The sequence below is a fragment of the Ascaphus truei genome, chromosome 4, assembly GCF_040206685.1.
Source record: "Ascaphus truei isolate aAscTru1 chromosome 4, aAscTru1.hap1, whole genome shotgun sequence".
Lineage (NCBI taxonomy): Eukaryota > Metazoa > Chordata > Amphibia > Anura > Ascaphidae > Ascaphus > Ascaphus truei.
In genome coordinates this window covers 15,276,901-15,302,046 of record NC_134486.1, presented here as the reverse complement: position 1 = coordinate 15,302,046, position 25,146 = coordinate 15,276,901, and the positions used below count along the sequence as shown (strand labels likewise).

Here is a 25,146-nt window from a genome sequence, read left to right as displayed (position 1 = left end):
TTAAAGAAAAGTCTGTTTTCTACCCCTCTTTTGTCAAAGGCCCCTATCTTTCCATGTTCGAAAACCTGGTCATTCGTGACCTTAGGCTTTTGGCTCAGGGTTTTTCATTTTCCAGTTTAAGCAATGACAATTTGAATGGGGTGGAGCGTCTGGCCCTTAAGACATTACGAAATAACCCTATGTTAGTCACCAAAAATGCAGATAAAGGGGGTGCCGTGGTGGTTCAGAGTATCTCAAGGAAGCTTTTCGCCAACTTGGGGATGTGTCCTCCTACTCTGAACTACCATATGATCCAACTGCTCCCTTTTTGAAGGAATTGTTGGATCTTATTGATTTAGGGTCTGCAACTCAAGTTCTTAATAAAAAAGAGATTGGATTCTTTGTTAACCCCCATCCGGTTATCCCTATCTTTCACCATCTCCCAAAGATCCATAAGACATTGGTCGACCCTCCTGGTCGGCCAATTGTCTCAAGCATTGGATCTTTGGGAGATGGCTTATCCCGTTATGTTAATTCTTATTTGCAGCCATTTGTTAGGGCCTTGCCGTCCTTTATCCTCGATTCTGGGGATTTATTGGTACAACTGGAAAGTATCTCATGGAAACCTGACTTTCTATGGGTGACTATGGATGTGGTCTCCCTGTATTCATTTATAGAGCACGATCTGGGGTTGACGGCTGTTCGCCATTTCATTGAATGTCCAGGGAGCTCAATCTTAATGACCACTTTTATCACTGAATCCATTCTTTTTCTTCTCACGCACAATTATTTTCTTTTTGAGCACCAATTTTACTTATAACAGCGGGGAACAGCAATGGGAACAAGTTTTGCCCCCTCTTATGCGAACCTTTTTATGGGGTGGTGGGAGCATGTTTTCATCTATAATAGCACAAATAAATTTAGACACAATATTGTTTTTTACAAACGTTTTATTGACGACTTACTTATCATTTGGCACGGAGCACAGACACTTTAAAATTATTTTTCGAATATGTTAATGATAATGATCTTAATATTCAATTCACTTCTAATTTCAATCCACATCACATTAGCTTCCTGGACATTCTACTATTTGTAGATATGAATCAATAGATTCAAACAGACATTTTTAGGAAAAGCAACTCAAGGAACTCAATTCTTAGGGCGGACAGTTGTCACCCCAGATCGGTAATTACTGGCATTCCCAAAAGTCAGTACCTCAGACTGAGGAGGAACTGCTCCACTCTTAGCGGGTTCCTGTCCCAGTCTGAGGCTCTCACTAATCGTTTTATTGAAAGGGGTTATGACAGGGAGACCCTCCAATCCATAGTGGATGAAATAACTAGAAGGGATAGAAATACATTGCTTCCCATTAAAGGATCGAGGGTGAAGGACGGTGGCCATAAAAGAGATATGGAAGGGTTGGGAAACACATCCCCCTTGTTTATCTCACAATTCAGCAAGGCCAGTGGCCAAGTGAATAGGATAATCAATAAACATTGGGGTCTATTACGTATGGACCCTATTCTTGGTGAGTACACCAAAAAGGGACCTAAGATTGTGTATAGGAAAGCGAAAACCATAGCCAACTATGTATCCCCAAGTGTTATTCCTGATCTAATCACTAATACATACACATTCATTACAAAGGGATCGTTCAGATGCAACAATTGCAATGTGTGTAAATATATGAAACCTTCCAGATGTGTCTTTTCCCACAGCCCCCATGGACGGTTTAACATTAATAGTTTTATTGATTGTAATACGTCCTTTGTGGTCTATGTCATCAATTGTGGCTGTGGGAAAAGATACGTCGGAAGGACAACAAGGGCCCTAAAAATCAGAATGCAGGAGCATTGTAGACTCGTTAAGAAGGGAGACTTAATGCATCCTGTTTCTAAACATTTTTCAGAATGTGGGAAGGGGGGCATTGAGAACTTTTCTTTTATGGGCATTGAGAAAATCTTACCAAAAGTAAGGGGGGGTGATCAGGTCAAACGGTTAGATTGCAGAGAGTCATTCTGGATATTCATGCTTAGAACCCGGTTTCCAGACGGAATGAACATTGAATGGAGCATTAATCATTTTTTGACCTGAACGATTCAGCAAACAGACTGGTCTTTTCTTCTTTTTTATATATATGTATTTTAATAATTTTATATATATAAACTTGTTTATTTTTCTCTCAAGATTAGACAAATATTCTGATGTAATACTTGAATAATATATGATGGTGTACTTCTCCTAACTATATAACTGTCCCACGAATAATAATTTCAGATCCCTATTGTGATCAAATAAGTTTTATGAAATTATTTGATGAGTCATTAATGACTTCAAACAATTAGTTATGTCACACTACTGTACTCAAAGAATATCACCTAGTGCAACAAGGAATTTAAATATAAAATCATAATCATATCCTTTATTTATTATAGGTATATTTGAGTACTATATGTGTTTTTTCTTTATGAGTTTTTTTCTCTATGAGTTTATATCTCTGTTATACAGTAGAACAATTAGTCAATTTAGTTATCCTCTGCCTTACTGGAAGGCTGTATATATATGTTTTTAATATAGGTATTAGATTAGAATTATTTTTTCATTTGATTTTTATTTATTTTGTTTGTGATTAGATTGTATTATTAGTGTATGTTTTGTAAATATATGGCGCAGTCTGCCTGATTGGGCTCACCAATATTGACCAGTCCCTGCACTTTGCTCTTTAAATGTATATACACTTTATATATATCCCCTTTTCTGATATGGCATATCTGTGGGTGTTCTTATTCATACATGAGAAGAGCCCACACTTGGCCCTCTAGCAGTAACTGGTGGCACATTTTAATTATTATTAATTGTTTATTCAATGATTTCTTGTAGTTACTAACCCTATTAAGTGCATTTTGTACGTATGTGCGAGTATTCAGGACCTCCTTGGTCCCTTCTCGCGGGACTTTGTCCGCGTTTAACATACTGGTTGATTTTTTCTCTTCAAGCACTGTCTGCGCATGCGCGAGCGGACGTGGCCTGCCTGAGCCGCATCTCGCGAGAGTTGGCCTTCCATTGCCCTGTGGTGCGTGTCACCGATCTGTGTGTTGTTAGGCACGCTTCTCGTAGTGTGACTGGGTAACTAGGCGGTCTGCTTGGCGCTTGCGCAGCGCGGCTGTCACACATCTCTAATCAAGTATGAGGTCACTAATTAGTAAGTTTTTGGCGCCAAATCGGCAGACTGACGCGCTATATATAATGTTGTATGTACCATATTAAATTCACTTCTTGATACAGTGCATCTGATTGCACGAAACGCGTAGAAGGTTGCAGCCTTCCGTTTTTATGTCCCTTTGAATAAAGAATTTTTTGCCAGACCTGCTATTACCCCTTTTTTGCTGTGCGTTGCACGAACAAACACTGCATTGGATTCTTCATATTCCCAGCAGGTTCAGGGTACAAGCGAGACGTCTATACGCATCTCCACATTTCGCCAATAGATCTTACTTTGGGGATCTTTCTTCTAGGTCTGCCGGTCATCCAGGCTTCAAGAGGACAGTGGATCTTATTAAACGGACATTTCGGTGGCCTAAGATGCACAAGGACATTTTTTATTTCACTAGTGCTTGTCCGGTATGTGCCCAGAGTAAAACTGCCCATCACAAACCTTCGGGTCTTTTCATGCCTCTTCCCATCCGGAGCAACCCTGGAAACACATCTCTAAGGATTTCATTGTCGAACTTCCCAATTCCAAAGGAATGAATACCTTTCTTGTCGTAATAGACAGAATTTCTAAACACTCACACTTTATTCCCTTCAAGGGTCTACCTAATTCTGCTACTTTGGCAGATATTTTTTACAAGGAGATTTTCAGATTACATGGCGATCCCATTTCGATTGTCTCTGACAGAGGTTCTCAATTTATCTCTAAGTTTTGGCGGGCGTTTTCCCAGAGACTCGGAATTTCTCTTCTTTTTTCTTCCGGATACCACCCTCAGACCAATGGTCAGACTGAAAGGATGAATCAAACCTTAGAGCAATATCTTAGATGTTTTGTCTCTGAGTCACAAGACAACTGGGTGGACCTGTTACCATGAACCGAATTTGCTATCAACTCATTTAACAATGAATCTACACAAGAGTCTTCTTTTTTCATCAATTTTGTTTTTCATCCTAGCACCCTTCCCCTCTCCTCCCCCCCTTCTGGCGTTGCCGCTGCAGACTCCCATGTTACGACCCTTCAGAATTCTTGGAAAAGGATCCTTAAGTCTCTACAAACCGCCGTCTCTAGGAAAAAAACTAAAGCGGATTGACATTGCCAACCTGGTCCTTCATTTAAACCGGGTGACAGAGTTTGGTTCTCCTCTAAGAATATTAGGCTTAAAACTCCATCTCCAAAGTTGGCCCAAAGATTCCTTGGCCCTTTCAAGATAACAGAAAAGATCAATCCAGTCGCCTACTGTCTAGCACTACCTCCCACCATGAGGACCCCGTCCGTATTTCATTTGTCCCTACTCAAGACTTTCATCCAGAGTTCACACTTTCCAGATCCTTCCCAAAAACCAACCCAATCTCTACCCTAGGACAACAAGAGTACGAAATTCACTCTTTAATCGACCCTCGTTTGTCAAGAAACAAGCTTCAGTTCCTCATCCACTGGAAGGGGTATGGCCCAGAGGAACGTTCATGGGTTCCAGAACGTCACATCCATGCTCCCAAGCTTCTTCAGCAGTTCAATCTAAAATTTCCCCAGAAGCCGTGGTTGGATCGTTCAGAGATCGATCCTCAAGGGTGGGATACTGTGATGATTCATGGGAGTCCTTCCCCTCTATGTATCCCTGAAGTTCCGCTCATGCCTGCCTCTCCTGTCCCTTATTTACCCGTTCTCCCCTCTGCGGCAGCCTCTGACGCTCTCTCGGCATCTGCGCGTACACCCCGCAAGACACGCGCACCTTCTTGCGTTCCCGTTCCCCGTCGCGGTGCTTCCTGCTCAAGGCCCCCTCATCTCCCGTTCCTGCCTCCTTACCTCCTGCGGTCTCCCCTTTTGTCCTTTCTCTACCCTCGGCAGATGTCCCCGTGGCGCGGCGCTCCGCGCGCCTCATGACACAGCCTGTGCGTGTGCACTCTCACCTTACAGAGGGCGCGCACACGCTCCTCTTGTAGGCTCTCTCAGCCCCCTGGCTCCTCCTCTCATACCCTTCAGGCTCTCTCCCTCACTGGCTCACCTGGGTCCTCCTCTTCTCCTCCTCACCTATCCCTGCTGCCTCCCACTTCACCTTCTGCTCCTCCTCTCTCTCCCACTGGTGTTCCCTCCTTTATAAACCCTGACTGTCCTGTCTATCATTGCTCTGCATAGTTCTTTGTAACCTCTGTGTGTGCAGTCCTATGCTTGGCTCTCCTGTGTTTTCCAGCATCTGTTCCTGCTCCTGCTTACCCCTAGATTTCCCTGGCTTGACCTCTGCTTGTACTGGATTAGCCTGCTCGCTACTGCCCTTGGAACCTGCTTACGAATACGACTCTGCTAACTTCTGTGATCCCTGGACTCTGGCTTATGAACATCACGATCCTGATCTCTATATACCTGGACCCTGGCACATGGAAACCACTACTCTTACTCTGAACCCCAAAGGCTTTGCAAGTATTATTAACCATCTTTCTACAGGCCCGGGAATGCCATACCACACTCCGGACATGCCCTCACTGCTGTGGGTGCGTGATAATACCATTCCCACCTCAGTATTGGGGACTGGTCAGGTCTGTGGGCATACAGGTGTTACAGTTTGTCGGAGAAAGTCTTTACAGAATGTGTCTATGTATCGGGGTTCCAGATTACAGCCAAGCACATTAAACTCTGACTCTGAAAGCGCTATTACGACTCACGCCAAGATCCCTGCTGCAGCATCATCCAGACATGGTAAATGGGTTTGAAGGGGATAAACTATATCTGCAGCTATACACAGAGTCTCTAATGTAGCAGGGGTTCCCCAGTATAGCAGAGGTACCCAGATATATGCCCAGGTGCCCTGAACCTAGTGTAGGGGTTCAGGGGGATGCTCCAGCTAAGTGATAAAGCTGAGCATGATTGCATTGTCTAAAAGTTTTAAAAGTTATTTTTATAAAGTGTTCCAAGAATGAGGCTAGTGAATGTAGGTGAATTATACACTCATTTCATCTCTGACACCAGAATAGGAATTTACATATTTTAGCACACAGAAGACAGGACACAATATATTTTATTAAATGGTTATATTTTTAATGGGTATATTTATTGAAAACCTGTATATGAACTGAGGGATTTCCAAGTCATAGATTCCGGAAAACCTAGATGGCTACGAACCTTGGTGCCACTGTGTCTGTGCGGAGTCCGTATTGAAAGCCTCAGGGATGCCAAGGTGTTAGAACAGGAGGGATACTGCAATTCTGCGTGAGTACCCACATCCTTGGCTAACACAAGTCTATCCGGCAATAATTTGCCAGAACCTAGACTCTTTGGAGCTGGGCAGCAGGTGGGCTCAGTATGCAAAAAGGCAGAAGTGTCAGGTTGGCACATGCCCCTTTACAGACTGAGAAAAGGTGCCCTCCCGGCTTTACAATACCGGCAAATCGGTGATTGGCTGGAAGGAGAATTCCCATGCTCTTATAGGCTGCACTGGTTAGTGAATGAGAGCCTGAAAGACTTAAGTGAGCTTGCAGCCAATTAGGAGCGCAGATTTCAAGCGCCAAACCAACAGCGGCAAATTCAAAGATGCTCTGGACTAAATAGACGCAAGCCGGCTTCAAGGATTTTGAACTCAGAAAAGTTTCTAAGTCCTGCCTTTGAGAATGTAGTGATCGCATCTGTCGCATCTGGCATTGCATGCCGAAATCAGTTCCAGGACTTTCGTGAGTAACTACTGTACCGGTCAAGGAAAAGGGCTCATAAAGTGGTAATTTTTGAGAATTTCATTCTGAGGATAGACTTATTCGTTAGCCCCGTTCCCAGTGTCACGGTAGACAGAACTTTTAATATCAAAATTACCCGAATCCTTTGACTGAGCAAAGCAAGAGATAAAATAAATTGTGAATTATTTACAGAATGAACACACACACAATAGTTGACAAAAAACACTTGAAATACACTTACTGGGACGGGGCAAAACGAAATCTTCTACTTCCAAAACAAAATCTTTAGAAATAGAGTCTCCAGGCAAAATTTTCCAGGAGCGGGAGTTGTGCGCAAACAGAGCCGAAAACTGTCTTTGACTAGTGTAGAAAAGGGGGGGGGGTGATAGACAGCACTCTGACACACTGACTCAGCAAGGTTGCAGGATGCACGGAACAGGAAGGGACCCTAATTCCCTTCAGAAGTACTAACAAATCAAAATATAGTACCTGCACTCTCTGTCTCATAGCTACAGATATAAGCAAATACCAGTGTAGGGAATATGAATAATTTAATGACACTAATAATAAACTGAAAATATAGCAACAATAGCCAATACGCCAATGCAAGAATAAATATCACCATAGAGAAAATCAAAAAATAAAAGGGGGTAGAGGGGAAAGAAGGAGGAGGGGAAAAAACACAAAAGAAAAGCAAAAAATCACAAAAATGGAAAAAGGAAAGCAAACTAGGGGGGCGATGTTTCGAGGGGTGACCTCTTCATCTGGCCCATTCCCCCTGGTCCCAAAGGGTCCCAGAGGTACTTCCCTAAGCCTTCCCTCCCCACTGTCAAATAATCCCACACTCAGCTAATGATATAAATCTAAAGTCTAAATAGGGCAAATCACATAAGCAGATATCAAATATCAAAACCAGGAAGAGGGTTTGCTTATACTTGTTCAGTGATAGACATCTGATATCTGCATATGTTCTGTGTCTTTTACAATATTCTTGTATTTACATTTATTGTTTGATATTTGATATCTGCGCACGAAACACGTTGGGCCTTTGAGTATCATTCATCAGCTTTTAACTGACAGATGAGCAGATCGCTATAGCAGTCCCTGGAACAGCAGCAATTTTGGATTTTGGATTATATTGTCAGCGAGACCCGGCGAGGATGGGAGATTCGGAGCGGTGTCCCGCCCCCTGTGACGTGTATCCGGGCTGTGACGCAGTTCCGGCCGCGAGCGGAGGGCGCCTCGTGGAGCGGAAGGCAAGTCTGCCTATACTTACTGAGGAGTCACCTGCGGGGAATCACATACAGGCACGCATCCAGTATCACCCACCGCCGGATCATCTTTAATCCCTATATCTGCGCTTATCCTGAGGACTGGCTGTAAGTAGGATTCCGGTTTTGCACAACCGGATCCTGGATCTGCTCGCAATCAGTTGCTGAATTTTATTGTGTTCATTAAAATAAATTGTTATTAGTCAACCTACATGTTTATTGTTGTATGTGCCTGTTTGTTTATGTGTTACATGTTCTAACCATATTTTGGTACACTATGATCTTGTTCTTTTGTCTCCCCTGCATATCATACATTGTTTGCTGCTGAGGAATCTGCTGTCCACTGGACTTGATTGTCATCTATTGGATATCCTAAGCCATCCATTGGACTTTTATTTATCCCACTATTTGGACTCTAAGGCGCCGGTCTGTATTGTTTTTTCTGGTCTGGTGAAGTGCCATCAATTTTTGGGATACTTCTTCACCTAAAGACATTATATCTTATTGAATATTCCTGCTTTCAATTGCACTGGGTCCAATACTTGACATAGCTTTATTCTATTTCTCCTTATCTTGGTTATACATTGATATTAATTGCCTACGTATGTATCTAACATGCTGAAGCGCTGCTTCTGGGATTTCTATCCTGCTCTTCCATTTGATTCCTTCCCCTGCCCGGTCTTACTGTTCTGGTCTGTGCTGAAGCATGGAGATTTGGCGGTGAGCTGCAAACTGCTCCTGTTACTGGTGTACTGCATGCTATTGATACCTGCTGAAGAACACTCCCCTGGATTCTGCAATTCAAAAGTGAGTTATACCTGTGGGTTGCCATACCCCTTCATTCTCACTACATGGGACATTTATTGTACAATTCTTTATTGGTGCCTGTGGCATTAAGTACTAGTCCCTTAAACCCTATTAGGGTAACTTTATTGTGTTATTCAGATTATTGGGAGCTTCTCAACTGCAGATGTTACGAATACACTAAGGACTTGTCTTTCTGATGTACTAGCGTTCTACACATCTATGCTTTCTAGGGAGGATTTTATCCGGAGGTCTGTGTTCCTCATGTCTTCTGGAATCTGGGGGGATTCCTGAGTACATGTTTCGAGGTAACCCGCAACACTGGCCCCCTCATACCCAAACACACCCTGACAAATTTTACCATGAAATCACCCCTGAAACTCACGCCCTGCACTTCTCCAATGGTTGGCACTCCTGGAACAGTAAAAATACACATACATCTTTATTACAAATGCAGTTACATGCCATGATTGGGTTGAAGAGCTGACAATCACAATTCCCCAATATGGTTTAGGGGCACCCTGCCGGGCATAATACCTTTATTTACTGGCCTGGGTACCCCTTCACCATCACACCCAGTAGGTGTGTTAACCTTGTAAATTGTGTTACATTGTGTGTATGTCTTTTCGTGAAATAAATTACAATTTATTTTACCTCCTTGTTTCGCTCAATCAATGATCCCCGTATAAAAAGGTATTAATAAACCTGGTCTCCTGTGACACCTGGGGGCCCCCAGAAACCAGTGGGGACCACCTGAGGACCCCCGTACACCCACAGGAACCACCCGGGACCCTTTGGGGCCCCCAGACACCTGCGGGGACCACCCGGAGACACCTGCTGGACTCTGGTATCAATCATGTGTATAAATAATTCAATTATGGTTTTATGTGGGGGCAAAGGGGATGGGTTGTGTATTGGTGGGTAGTACATATTGTAATGTTTATTGGGGTCAGAGGGGGTGAATGAAGGGCCAAGTACCTACTTCACCCACACCCACTGCCTTCAATAAAGCTGCTGTTGTTCCTTAACCCCTCCATTGTCTTTGCTTTGCAAAGGTAATGAAGTTGAATGTTAATGCATTTTCATCCTTAGTGACTATTTAATCTGGATTGTTAGAAACGGTAACAGTTGTAGCAGTGCCACAAAATAATAATGGAAGCTGCAAAATTCAGCAGGCAGCAATCTGCTATTTGTAATTGCTTCCGTGGAAAAACCCCAGTGTGCGTTGACTCTTTGTCATGTGGTAAAAGTTTAGGGACAGTAAATCTTGGAAATATACACAATTCACAGTCACTTAAAACAATCAATGAAAGGGTGCAGAAAAATGTAAGTGGACACATTTATTGGACACTCCATCATTAGCAATTTAAGCATTATGAGCCTCACGCATTACACTCACACATCAAAGTTCAGTTCTTTTAGTGCAAATGTCTGATGAAGAATAATGTTAATTGGTTTTTAACAGCAAAGCAAATACAGCACTAACAATTAAGGTATTTTATTCTAAGGCATATAGAGACAGATTTCTCAGAGTAAATTGGTTATGAAGCAGGATTCATGATGCTGCACTCTCTTGCCAGAAGTCCTGATACAGAACATGGCGTTCAATCTTGCTGTTACTGGACATCGGCGCAAATTGACCGGAATTCGAATACACTGCAGACTAGCCAGTTCCCTTCAGCTGCGGATTTTGGTGGAGATGTTTAAAAAAAGGCTGATTCTTTTTTTCCCCTGATCACTAAAGATCTGTCCCGCAGAAAACGCTTAAAATGGGGCTATGGTAGAGAGTGGTGTAATTTTCTGTCAGCCCAAAGGATTTCAATAAGAACTATATTGAGTTGATAAGTCTAAGGTAGCGTGTGAGCTACTGGTGTCCGGCCCACCAAGGATAAGAAATAGACATGGCAGAATTTTGCGGTCAAATTTCAATCTGCTGAAGATTGGCCAGCTCCTTTTAGCCGCGGATTAATCCATTAATCAGTCACAAAAATGCAGATTTTTGTATTTTTTTTTTTTTTTTTATAACTTCAAGTTTATTGGAATATTTTCAATATAAATAGCATCGCAATACAAATAACACGAACATTCACAGTATTACAGTCATGTACGATACTGCTACATTCTCCTTCTGGAGCCACAAGCGTTCATGCGTTGCACATGATATCTCTAAAACCAGTAGGTTAAACTTGGGGGAACAACACAAAAAAAAAGTAAATTAAGGAGGGGGAGGGTGGGAAGGAGGGAAGGGGAGGGGGGGGGCGCGGGCACGCTGCACTGCCACTTTCCCATAGGTGGCTGGTAGATTTACTATACACCGTTTGTTTGCCGACTTCTAGGGCCGCGCAAAGTGTTCACATGGTGTGTCCTCAACTAGGTCTCGTAGTCCGTTCCGCTTACTTTGTACGAGAATGCACTTGGAATAATCACTGCCATATCGTGGCTACCTCAACCCCCGGGATGTCTGTCTGTTCCAGCCAAGGCGTCCAGACTTTTAGATATTTTTCGCCAGTGTTATTGACCAGACTCGTCAATTTCTCCATCTGGCATATGTACCATAATCGATTCCGAATTTTTGGGATATTTGGGATCTCTGGTTGTTTCCACATAGCTGCGATCTCGCACCTCGTTGCTGTTGCAAAATGTGCAACTAGTTTATTACCTGATTTTGAAAGACCCTTCCATGGTCTGTTCAATAGGAACAGCCATGGATCAGGGGGAATTGTGAGGTCAAAAATCCTCTGGATCCAATGTCTAATTTCATCCCACAGGTGTGAGATCCGAGGGCAAGACCACAGCATGTGCAACAGGTCCGCCGATTCTCCGCACTGTTTGGGACACAGCGGGGAGTATCCTGTGACAAACCTTGATAATTTTAATGGGGTGAGGTACCACCTCATCAATACTTTATATGCATTCTCCTTCAAAGTAGTGCATATGGAGCTCTTGGCAGTAGCCTCTATTATAGCAGTCCAGTCGTCCTCCTCCAATTCCTCCCCAATATCTGTTTCCCATCTAAGTTGGTACGTCAGTTTTTGTCGTTGCTGTGAGCTCCCAGAACCGATCACTTCTCTATAGATGTGCGATGTAAGTCCCTGTGTGTCTGTTTTCATCAGACAGAGCTTTTCGAATGTGGTTAATGGTGGGAAGGGGGAGTTTTTGGCGAAGAACGCTCGTATCTGGAGGTAGCGAAAAAATTCGGAATGTGGGATGTTTTTTTCAGATCTAATTTGTTCGAATGATTTAACTCTGTTCGGTATACCCTCCAGATCTCTTAACCTAAGATATCCATATTTTTTCCAGGGCCCTGCGGCATTTGCCACTAGTCCCGGTGCAAAGTTAGGTTTGCCCCACAAGGGGGCCATCATAGAGCGCCTTGTGGTCAGGGTATGTTTATATTTTGTGGTCTCCCATACCGACAGTGAGTTGGCCACCGATGAGAGCGGTCGTTCAGCCCATTTAATAGCTGTTTTGGGTAACCATAGCAAATTCTCTATCTCTAGTGGGGCACAAGCCCTCTTTTCCAGATCCACCCATCTTTTCAGATCGGGGTTGGTCTGCCATTGTGTGAGTTGACACAATTGCGCCGCTTTGTAGTAAGAGACCAGGCAAGGTACCGCTAGGCCTCCTGTCCGGGTGGTTTTTTATTTTTGTCTTATTGTCTTATTTACTCTAGGTTTTTTCCCTCCCCAGATAAATTCGGAGATATCAGACTGAAGTGAGAGTATATACTTCAGTCTAAGTGGCACTGGTAGAGTCTGAAACAAATATAGGATACGGGGGAGGAGATTCATCTTGACACTATGTATCCTTACTATCCAGGAGATCTTGTAGGGCGTCCATTTTTTTAAATCTGCTTTTAGTGTCTTGATTAGTTTGGGGTAATTAGCATCATAGACGCCCTTGTAATCTTTAGTGATGTAGATCCCTAGATATTTAATATGTTTTGGTTGCCAATTGAAATTAAAGTTCAGACTCAGTAGTTTTTCAGTTTCCTTTGGGAGGCTGATATTCAGGGCCTCTGATTTGGTTTGATTTATTTTGAATCCTGATATTCTATTAAATTTATCCAACAGGTCAAATAGGTTCGGCAGGGAGGTTAGAGGCCTGGAGATTAGCAGCAGTATATCGTCTGCGTACAGGGCAATCTTATGTGACTGTGAATGCACCGTAATCCCTGAAATATCCGGGTTGTTACGGATTTGCGCAGCTAAAGGTTCCATACATAGGGCGAATAACAGGGGTGATAACGGGCACCCCTGACGTGTGTCGCTTTTAATTTGAAATAAATTAGAGGGGAAACCCTGATGTATGACCTTGGCTGTGGGGCCCGAGTATAGCGACATTATCGCCCCACTTACCCTTTCCCCAAAGCCGAATGCCCCAAGCGTCTGTTTTAAGTAGGGCCAGTCAATCCTGTCAAACGCTTTTTCCGCATCCAGACTCAACATCATAACGCTTAATTTCTGATTAGTGGCTATTTCTAGCAGAACAATGATTCGTCGGGTGTTGTCCGCAGCTTGTCTACCCATTATAAAGCCAACTTGATCTGGATGTATGAGTCTGGGCAGGATAAGACTTAATCTATTGGCCAGTAGTTTGGCGTATATTTTAACATCTGTATTAATTAGGGAAATTGGTCTATAACTTTTACAGTCCTGCGGATCTTTCCCAGGTTTATAGATAACTGAGATTGATGCCTGGAGCATCTGCTCCGGGAACGGGGCTCCTGCTAATACAGCATTATACATTCGGAGCAGCCATGGGGCAAGGTTCTCTGCGAACGCCTTATAATACTGCCCCGAAAACCCATCTGGCCCCGGGGCCTTTGAGGGTTTAAGGTCCGTGATGACATGGGTAAGTTCTTCTAATGTGAAATCAGCCTCCAACCCCTCCCTGTCCTGCTCGCTCAGCCCTGTTAGGTTGGAACGTGCTATAAAATCTTCCGTGGCCCTTGCCGTTTTGGAGTTATGTGCCACTTTCTCTCCATTATATAAATTTTCGTAGAATGATTTAAATTCCTCGACTATGCTTTTTGGGTTGGATGTGGAGGAGCCGTCCTTCAGACGCACCGCCTGTATGTTATAATTAGGCTGTCTAGTGTTTAGTTTGCGCGCTAGCATGGTATCCGGCCTGTTCGCCTTTTCGTAAAATTTCCTCCGTGACCAACTCAGAGACTTATCAGCCTGGGAGACCAATAGTAGGTTTAGTTCGATTTTGATGTTCTTTAACTCCAATAGGACCCTCGGATCCTGCGTCAGTTTGTGTCTTGATGTGAGGGAATTTATTTTGGATTGGAGGGCTGCTATCTTGTTACTACGCTCTCTCTTTCTACGGGCGGCAATACCAATTAAAGTGCCCCTTATGGTTGCCTTATGGGCCTCCTAGAGGGTGAGGTCGGAGCTCACCGAACCATAATTAGTCGTGAAGAATTTATCTATCTCCTCTCCGACTGAGTCGCATATAGCTGGGATCTTAAGGAGTGACTCATTTATTTTCCAATTTGCACCGGGTCTATCAGGGCGAATTTGGTTGCACCTCAGCTCTATAGGCGCATGGTCTGACCATGAAATATCATGGATCAAAGCCTGGGCGACCAAGGGAACCAGTCTACTAGAAATGAAGAAGTAGTCGATTCTGCTATAGACGTCGTGGGGGTGGGAGTAAAAAGTATAGTTTTTTTCTGTGGGGTGAAGTTCCCTCCAGATATCTACTAGCTGGGCTTTCTTGAGACCTGATTTTAGGGTGTCAATCACTTTCTTACGACCGTTTCTAGCAATTCCCGTTCAATCTAGCTTGGGGTTCATAGTAAGGTTGAAGTCTCCCGCTAGGATTATCTGACCTTTGGCTACCTGCGTCAGTTTCTGAAAAAAATCCTTGATAAATTTGTGTCCTTGCTCACCCGGGGCATACACCGAGGCTATTGTCAGTGGCTGTTCTTGTATTGAACCCACTACTATTAAGTATCTGCCTTCATTGTCTCTCCTAATCGTGTCCAGTGTGAATGGAACCCTGTTGTGGAAGATAACTCCGACCTCTCTTTTTTTTTCTGCAGCGGACGCCCAATAGAATTGTGTGAATTGTCTATCTAGGAATTTGGGTACACTGTTACGGCTAAAATGTGTTTCCTGTATTAGGAGGATGTCGGCCTGTTTTGCCTTAAAATCTGTAAAGGCGACTTTTCTTTTCGTAGGGTTGTTAAATCCCTTTACGTTTATAGATATAAAATTCAGCGCCATATAGTTAGGTTGGTGTCTGGGATCTGCGTACAGATGTTATGGTTCTGAGGCGGTCCAAATCTGGGCCTCCTATTATCGTGAGTGTGACCTGTGATAGGTATGTGCCCCTGGGTTGGCCTTGCCCTGCTCTGATGGTAGGCCCGCAGCCCCAAGGATAGGGAAGGGGGGGAGGAGAGGGGGAAGGAGAGGGGGAAGAACTGGGTAAATAAAAAGAAAATGGGAAAAGCCTTGTCTGGGCTGATCCAGAGTCGGCTCTTATGCCCTGTTTGTCGGACCGCCGACTGGCACCCATCAAACGGGAGTGCCAGTCTTTGTGGGCATGTCCTCTGTAGGGCGTGTTGGCTCCCATGGACTACCTCCATGAGATACCTTGTGAGGCACCGGCGAAGACCAAAGGTGTCTCGCACCGACATTGAACTTTGTGTGTGTATTGCGGCATCACATAACATTCTTTATTACAACTTCAAAAAGTAAAACAATAACTATAGACTTAGCGTAATTCAGCTTCGGCTCCACGGGCGCATCCCGGCGCTAGGGGGCCTCCCCAGACCGACGTCTCCCCACTCCCGAAGTTAATGCCTCTGTGGGATTCTGCGTTGGTGGCTTACGTATCCTCGCTTGCCCCATCCGTAGATCTCATGCGGAGTGGGGGCCTGTGTCTCGGTCACGGAGCTGTCCACCGAGATGGGACCCCATCGAGGGTGCCCCCGAGCACCCCGATACCCCGCCAGCCGACCGCCGTGAGCGATTCCTGACCCTAAGGTAGACAAAGTGCATTAATCAATAGTCATCATGTAGAGTCAAAGTCATTAAGGTTGAACGAACAAACCTGGGTCAAACATGAACCCAACAATAATCTATCTCTCTTGAGCCTGTAATGTCTCCTATATGCAACATCCCTTTAAGATGTATATGTGTCAGTCTGGCCTTGGCAGGAGCACCCCTATGGCGGAACTTCTTTCTCTCCCTTAACTGCTCTCCTCTCAGCCTAGGGCGTATTGCTCATCTCCCCCTGCATACTGTTAGTATAACCTGTGGGGGGAGGGGTGGAGGGAGGGGGGTGGAGGGGTTAGGGGCAAAAGGTGGGGTGGTGCAGAGGAGGGGAAATGATGTGGGGGGGTGGTGAGGGGAGAGGGAGGGGAGGATAGTGGGAGGGGAAGGGATAAATGGGGAAGGTTAAGGGGGGGGAGGGGGGTGGCGGGGAAAGCGGAGAGGGGGGGGAGAGGAAGGAGAAGGGGGGGAAGGCGGGGGGGGATGGGGCAGACAGGTGGGGGGGGGGGAAGGCAGGAGGGAGGAGGCCATGGGTAAGAGGAGATAACAAGGGAGAGGCGGCAAGAGGAGGGGGGGGCCGAGAGGGGGGGAGCGGCACGGGTGAGAATTTTCCAAACCCTTCTGATGCGTCGCCAATGAAGGGCTGCCCCCTACTCTGAGGCCCGCCCCGGGTTCTCAGGGGAGCTAGCCCCTCACAGCCGCCGACCCCCGCCTCAGCATCCAGTCCCGTTTCCCCCCCTCTCCCATCAGGCTCAGTGTCCCTCCCTCCGCATCCGATACCCTCTGACCCGGAAGTCTCCTCAATGGGTGGAAGTGCCCGAGCGCCAGGGAGTCTTGATGATGACGTCGCGGTGTGTGCCGGTCTGGAGCTCCTCCCTCCTCCTGTTCGCGCCTTTATCCTGCTTTCCCGCTCTCATCTTCACTGCCTGTCGGAGAAGAAGGGATCCGGCGTCTCCCAGCTGCAGTATTCGGAGAAGACCACCAGGGGGGGACATCGCAGGAGTACCCATGGCCGGCCATTTTGACACGAGGGAGGGAGACATGAATCAGGTCCCTTTAAGAGCTCTACCAGACCGGCGGAGCTGTGTAGAACTCGTGGTTTCACAGGGTTTCCTCCAGCGCGGCTCCCACTCTGTTCCGGGACATCGACGGGGTCGGATCAGCCTCGGATTCCAGGTAAGGTGGATGAGAGGGGCCAGGGCTGTGGGGGCTTTGCTGTAGTCCCAGCTTCTTGAGGAAGCTGTTGCCGTCCTCGGCCCTCCGTAGGGTATTCGCCACACCGTTCTTCACCACTAGCAGGGCAAAGGGAAACAGCCATCTGTACCTGACCCCCCTGTCCTGCAGGGTTTTAGTTACCGGTCCCAGGCTACGTCGTCTTAGGAGGGTAGCCGGGGATAGATCCTGAAAGATCTGAAGCTTGACACCCTCATACTCCATGGACCTGGCCTCCCTGGCCATCCGGCAAACTGCATCTTTTATTTTATAAAAATGAAAGCGTACTATGATATCCCGAGGGGGGGCTCCTGCCTGTGGTCTTGAACGGAGGGCTCTATCAAGGTGCAAGTCCTGGGCAGATTTATCAGGCAGTATATGCTCCAGCCACTGCTGAACAAATTCCTCAGCGTCTGTTACTGTCTCAGGCACCCCACGGATACGGACATTATTTCGTCTGTCCTGATTTTCGGTGTCCTCTTGTTTGTCTGAGAGGTCACGGAACTTATCCTGTAACTGGGCTACTGTTTTGTTTGTCTGTTGGATGGCCCTCGTGTTAGCGTCCATTTTGGTCTCTAGGGACCCGGTCCTCTCCCCCAGTCCATCGAGGTCCTTCCGCAGATTCCACAGCTCTCTGTTGAAGAACTGTTTCATCTCTGCGCAGAGCTCCCTGAAGTCTTTTCTAGTTACTGGTTCATTGTCATCCGCTCTTGCAGCCGGCCTGGCAACCTCAGCCTCTGCTGCCATCCCTGCTGTAGGGGGATCAGGGCTGTCTCCTGCTGCAGGTTTTTTTTAATTGAAATAAGTCGTGACCGAGGGGTCTTTCGGCTTTGCTTTTCCCCGTGCCGGCATCACCAGGTATTCCCCTACTTGAATTCACTGGACTGATTCGTGGGGGGTCACTTTGATTGCCGCTTTTAATAGATTATTGTGCCGATGCGAGCAGAGCTAGAAACCTAAGCTTCCATCTACTCTGGCTTCACGCATGCGCCTCAGATTTTTGTATTTTTAACATTGCAAACGTGTTTTTTGGATTCCGTATTTTAGCAATCCGTGGACTGAATTCACAATCTATACACACACACACACGTTCAGACACACACACACACACACACACACACACACACACACACACACACACACACACACACACACACACACACACACACACACACACACACGCACGCACACACACTTGCTTTGCCCATTTCTAATTAGAACATTTGCTATTCTGATTAGCAACTCTAGCAGTGTGACCTAAACCAGGTGATGGGCAGCAAAACAGAATATGACTGAGTTAGGGGTTACTAACCAGTGCTGTTGGAGATCTCCCCCTCTGTGCATTGAACACAGTCATAGCAGCATCTGGGTCTTCCTTCCTGCTGAGCTTTTCTGTACCCAGGCAGGCAGCTCTCAGTGCACACAGAGCGGGGTTTCTAAAAAATACAATGGAAAGTCATGAGTCACATATAATAATGTTTTATTTCTAGCATTGCGCAGAATGAGTAATACAGCCTTTCCCTGTTACATACTCATACAGTGGCCGTTATTCGATCAAATCACGGTGCCAATTTCACCTGCTCTGCTGTACTCCACGTGGCATGAACGCGGCCAATCGCCCCAGGCACCGGTGCTTATCGCGGATACTTTATTTGAATTTCACGGATTCTGTTTCTTTGGTTGCAATGAAATGAATGAATTGCAATGTGTACAGCACTGTGCTACTGTATCTATTTCATGTGTCTATTTTATGTGTTTAAAAAACAGAACACTAAAATGCAATTTTCTACACTCGCTACACTCACAGGAACTCGCGAGAAGTTTGGAAGACATCCCATGTCATGACATCGGTATTCCGATATACACAACGCGTGAAGAGGTCGAATAACGGCGGTTTTATCAGTAGTGTCATACAATGGAAAGCCATGAGTCCCATATAATAATGTTTCATTTCTAGCATTGCTGCATACACAGCGCAGAATAAGTAATACAGCCGTTCCCTGTTACATAGTGTCAGCGCATAAAGGGTCTAACTTTTGGGGCAGTATGGCCTCGTGGTAGGGTCAGTAAGAGTCGAAAGGTATGTTTTTAGACTTTAAACCTGCAGTTGTTTACTTTCCAAAATAAAACAAATAGGCACACTTTCCTTTTAAGGCAAAATCAAAACCTACTCCCTGTAAGGATCAGCGTTAGGTCCCACCACTGCAACAAGCTCCATCAGACCAGGGAAGCTACTCCCAGGTGCCACGTCATCAGACAAGAGGACACTGCCATATCCAGGCCCCACCCCTGCACCACGTCCTGTGATGCTTTACGCACAAAGTGAACCACGCACCAGTGTTGTGCAACTAACAGCACACAACGAGTTAATCGTTACTCACATCATCCTTAATCAAATGCACCTGCAGCTCTCTCTGCCTCCACTCCACCATTGGCCGCTCACTACTGAGTGGGTGTGGTGGTGGAAGGGTTAACCAGGCCAATAATAAAGGTATTATGCCCAGCTGGTTAACCCTAAACCGTGTTGGGACAGAAGGGGTTAAAATGTATTGCCAACATAACACCATGTTTTCCCCTACACTACCTTTATTTTCCCTGATTTGCAGCTTAGCAGCTAGCTGCAGTTAAAGGAATGAATGAAAAATGTGCTAACTGTATTTGCAGCACAAGGGGGAGCTGCTGGCACTGTGCCAAGTGCTGATTGAAGTAGTGTGACTGTGAATAAGTAACTGTGTTAAAGATAAGTATCAGTTTTCAGACCCCAGACATTGAAATCACAAAGTCAATTGAATAAGTGGTCTGCGGTTTAGCTGAAGTGCCTTCTTGATACTTACTATCCTGCTGTCTCGTTATCCACTTGAGCTGAATTGGTGGCTCCCGTCTGCGGTTACTGATCAAAAGCCAGGACGGATACATTGTATGCCGGCTTGTAACCCAGACCGATTATAGATCAAACCGCAACCCATATCACAGAGCCCCTTCAATTAAGTGGATAGCTCACGCTAGGAAAGATCTAGCTCTCTAATTTTTGGAGTGCAGCTAGTGGAAAAGAAACCATTAAGATACACATGAGTTTTATGTTTGTTCCATACACAGAACATAGATTTATCAATAAAATGTATTTCAATGAGTTTTAAATGTACAGGCAGGAATCTTTTCCTGCCAGCCCGGCAATGAATCTATTAACACGCCCCTGTGTTATAGATGAATGAGCTGAGGGATTTTTCATCTCCGAACTTCAAAAGGCACCCTGCTAAGGTGTGCCCCAGTGTCTATGAGAAGTCCGGAGTTGAAAAGCCTCAGAGACCTGAGGTGTTAGGGTACCCAGGATATTTGTAAGTGCCATATACCGGTGTGAAGTACGGACACTTCACACTTGGTAGCCAAACCCCAGACTTGCTGTCGTCAGGTAGAAGGTTGGGACCGGTATGTTAACTAGCTCAGGTGTCAAGTTGGCACATGCTCGGAGAAAACAGGGAAGCAACTTCTGCCCTCTTTGCAAACTACTGGCAAGTCTGGGATAGGTGGGAAACATTGTTCCCACGGGAGGATTGACTGTGGATGTTAGGGATAGGGCGCTAAACCCTATAAACATGCCTGCAGTCCAGTCTTAGTGAGATTCACCTAAGAGCAACCAAGAAACGTCCAAGATTTAGCATCAACGGTTCTGGAGTGTGAGGGATTAACCTACATCGTAACGAAGGTTTACACCCTCTACCAGAATTAGCTTGAGCTGGGGATTCACATTACATTACAAAATCTTTCCCTTCAGCAATGATATAGGGGTGACAAGTTGCGCCCCTAGCCAAGGACTGTCACACGACTCAAAGCTCGCACCTACTTGCATGAGTGCAGGGGTGTCCAGAGACTTTGTTTCGTTCAATGGACATTTGATTTCGTTTCCCCATCCCAGTAAGTGTTTTATCCAGTGTAATTGTGAATTTTGTGTGTTTGTCTGAAAATAAATAAAGTACAATGTATTTTGCCCTTCTTGTTGTGCTCAATCCAGAATCCCGGTATAAATGTGTTGGTAAAACCTGGTCTACCGTGACAGTGGGCGGTTAAGCTCTTCGCTGCTAGCTGATCATTGGGCACCTGCCGTTTATATGCTCAAAGAAACTCGTGGGGAGCGCAGATGTCACCGTATGTGGAAAAAATGAAAATATATAGTGTAGTATGTTCTACAGGAAAAACAACTTCAAAAATCACAAGTGGGGACTCTCAATTTCTTAATAAAATACCAGCAGTGTGTAAGTAGTATGGAAGACTTTCTTGATATGAAGTGCCAGGCTTCAGCAGGACAGACTCTCAATAAAAGAGATGACACTCTTAGTGCAACATTGCATGTTCACTGTATATATATTTATAAAGCAATAAATATTACACTCACATTTAGCACTATGTGCATAGACACATAAAAATTAAAGGAGCGCAGCTTTCGAGTTCGCTTTCAACCCCACTCCCGAGATCGTGCCGCATCACTTCCGGTTTGGTCCATCGCGTCACTTCCAGTTGCGACAGATCGCAGAATTGGCAAAAGGGGACATCCTTTCAAATGTTTTTTGTTTGTTGGTTTGTTTTTTGTTTGTTGGTTTGTTTTTTGTTTTAGATAGATTATGGTAAATAGTTTAGGAGTAATTATTATATGTCATGGAGTGAAATGTTAGTTTGCCACATTTAGTGATTTGAGTGAAAGCACTGTGTCTGTGTTCTACGGGACATCACAGTGTATGAAATACCTATTAGAGGTACTGTATGGAATATTATTTTAAGATTCTTTTGTAACCAGTTTAAATGATTGTACTGTATAGTTCACTAATATATTTTTTACCAGACCAAAGTATTAGTTGTGGCCCCCCGAGGTTTGTGAGAACCAATATGAACAAAAGTAGAATATGTGACTAAAAATAAAAAGTTTAAATAAAGTATCTTGTTTTGCTTGCTGTTATAGAGAAGTCAGCAATTTTAATATATATATACAGTATATATATATATATATATATATATATATAAAAGCAAAAAATTGTAGCGCCAAAAACAGTAACGTGATATATTATATAATAAGTGAACTATAGTTCCATCAATCAAATGGATTGTGTAAAGTGCATGATAATATATATATAATTACATATAAATATAAACTATACTGCCTAATAAACTCTATTAAAACACAACCAATATAAATAAGCTTAAAAGTGCAAAAAGGTGCTAAAAAAAGAACAAGAAAAATGTATAAAAAAGTACAACCAGTCCTTCAATAGTTAGTCCATAGTGGTGGGTATTTGATGTAGATAAAGGGGTCTTTGGCTGCTCTCACACTATTCTTATAGAGTATTCCCTAGCGGGAAATTTAACTCACGGGCAACGCCGGGTCTCTCAGCTAGTATATATATATATATATATATATATATATATATATATATATATATATATATATATATATAAAAATATATATATATATATATATATAAAATGAGAGACCCGGCGTTGCCCGTGAGTTAAATTTCCCGCTAGGAAAGGTGGGGGGGGGTATGGGGGGGTGGGTTGTTGGGGGTGTGTGTGGGGGGTTTGGTTTGTGGGGGGGTGGGGGGGGTTTACGTGTATTTGGTGCCGACAGGAAGGCTTTATTTTAAAGGTTAAGCAGTGTGGCGCATGAGGCCTAAGGTGAGTTGGGGGTGGGGTGTTTGTGGGGGGTTGTGGGGTTTTTGGGGGGAGGGGGGGTGGTAGGGTGGGGGGGGGTGGGTTTGTGTCGCACCGGAGTGTTTGTGGAGTGTTGTGTTGCACGGTATATTAATTAATTTGGTGCTGACAGGAAGGCTTTATTTTTCTGGTGTAGTAGTGTGTCGCATGAGGCTGAAGGTGAGTGGGGGGGGTTGTGGTGGTGGGGGGGGGGGGGGTTGTGGTGGGGGGGGGGGTTGTGTGGCACCGGAGTGTTTGCAAACAGTATATAAATGTACAGGGAAAGGCCGTTATAACGCGCCTCGTTATACGGCGAAATAAATAAATAAATAAATTTGTAAATTGAAATAAATGTTTTTATTTTGTATTTTTTGCACAGTGCACACACTGCACACACTGTCACTGCACAGACTGCACACACACTGCTCACTGCACACACAGGGCCTCATGCAGTAAGCCCCGATACAAAATTTTCGGCACGAATTGCGAAAATGTTTTTTTTGGGCGATTTGCCCTCGCAGTATTCAGTAAGGGCCGAATCCTTCCGATCCCTGCTGAAGCACTGCGAAAGCAAAGCTGCCGATGACCTGTGGCGATACAGCCTGGCTCCCGATAAGGCTCCCGATAAGCCTTTGGTGCCGATAGATGTTTGCAGCTGAGAGAGACAAGCCGCTCTCTCAGCGCAAACATAGGCACCAAAAAAAGTATTTAAAAACAACTTTTATTCATACTGTACATGTGCAGGGGGTCTTCGGAGCTCAACCGCGTTGGTTTGAGGTCCGGGGACCCGCTGCCCCCCGAGATACAGGCCCCTTTATGAGGTGCCGGTATCCCTCGGCGTTTAAAAGTCCCGATCACGTGACCGCGACCTGTAAACAAACCAGAGGGATACCGGCACCCATAAAGGGGCCTGTATCTCGGGGGGCAGGGGGTCCCCGGACCTCAAACCAACGCGGTTCTGCTCCGGAGACCCTCTGCACATGTACAGTATGAATAAAATACACACACATCAATAAAGACTCGTTCCTTACCTTGGCGGCTATGTGCAACCGTAATGAAGCAGCATGAATGTCTTTTTAATTATACTGTACAGTGAGCAGGGGGTCCCCTGAGCTGAACCGCATTGCTTTGTGGAGCAGGGACCCCCTGCTTCCCGAGTTACAGGCCCCGGTATGTGTCATCGGGTGGCAGTGTCGCCGCCATGTTTATAGCGTCCCCGCAATAAACATGGCGTCCACACTGTAACCGATGGCCCAAACCAGGGCCTGTAACTCGGGAGGCAGGGGGTCTCTGAGCCACAAATAAATGCGCTTCAGCTCAGGGGGCCTCCTGCTTCCGCACAATATTATTAAAATACATTAATGCTGCTTCATTACCATAGCGGATAGCCGCTAAGGCAATGAAGGGGTTAACGCATAGTAGCATGTTTATTGGGGACAAATGCCCCCAATAAACATAGCAGCAATACACAACATACAGTATAGTAATGGGCACAATGACTATTATCCACAAATGGATAATAGTGCAGTTGTCCATTTAAAATACATACACAACAATAAAGACATTAAATACATATAGCACTCACCCATGTCCCACTGCCACGATGAAGGCCATCCTCATCTTCATCCTGCCCATGCCCCATCCGCTTCTGCAAAACAAACACAAGAATTACAACATCCAAATTAATGTCCCCTAACCCCTTAATCGCCATAGCGGTTATTAACCGCTACAGTTATTAAGGGGTTAAGCCACCATCACCCACATACCCTCCCCCACAAAGCCCCCCAACCACCCTCACCCAATACCCACAGCGGAGTCCTACCAAATACCCTTGGGCCTAATACCCCCTCCCCCAGCACATACAGTACAATAATGTGCCAAATAACTATTATCCACATAGGGATAATACATTATTTGGCCATTATTAAACACATTCAATACCGTTAAAATGTAAAGAAAATTGTACTAACCTCATCAATAAGAAGTCTCCGTCGCCAGCATCATCCTTGGTGTCCGTTGCCAACATTATAAATAGCCACAACATTTGAATATCATTAACATAACACTGAACCCCTTAATCACCTTATCGGGTACTAACCTGAAAGGTAATTAAGGGGTGAAGCCATCCTGCAATGCCTACAACAGTTATGCATAACATCCTCAGTGAAATAAAAACCAATTGCCTAACCAAATTCCATTTAATCATTCAATCTGTAGGCTCACATGCCTCATAAAACATTGCATTTACAGTGTATACATGTAGCATAACATGTAAACTGCATGTACACGCTGCAAATCAATGTTAACAATACAATAATCTC

General features: G+C 44.9%; 1 protein-coding gene across 1 annotated transcript in view; it reads right to left on the bottom strand.

Annotated features, from left to right (window-relative positions):
* LOC142492234 (vomeronasal type-2 receptor 26-like) overlaps positions 1–25,146 on the bottom strand; it is a 76,803-nt gene that overhangs the window by 10,431 nt on the left and 41,226 nt on the right. Inside the window, exon 3 of the mRNA XM_075594903.1 lies at positions 18,459–18,582. Within this exon, the coding sequence (XP_075451018.1) occupies positions 18,459–18,582 (124 nt within the window). The remainder of the gene's footprint in view (positions 1–18,458; positions 18,583–25,146) is intronic.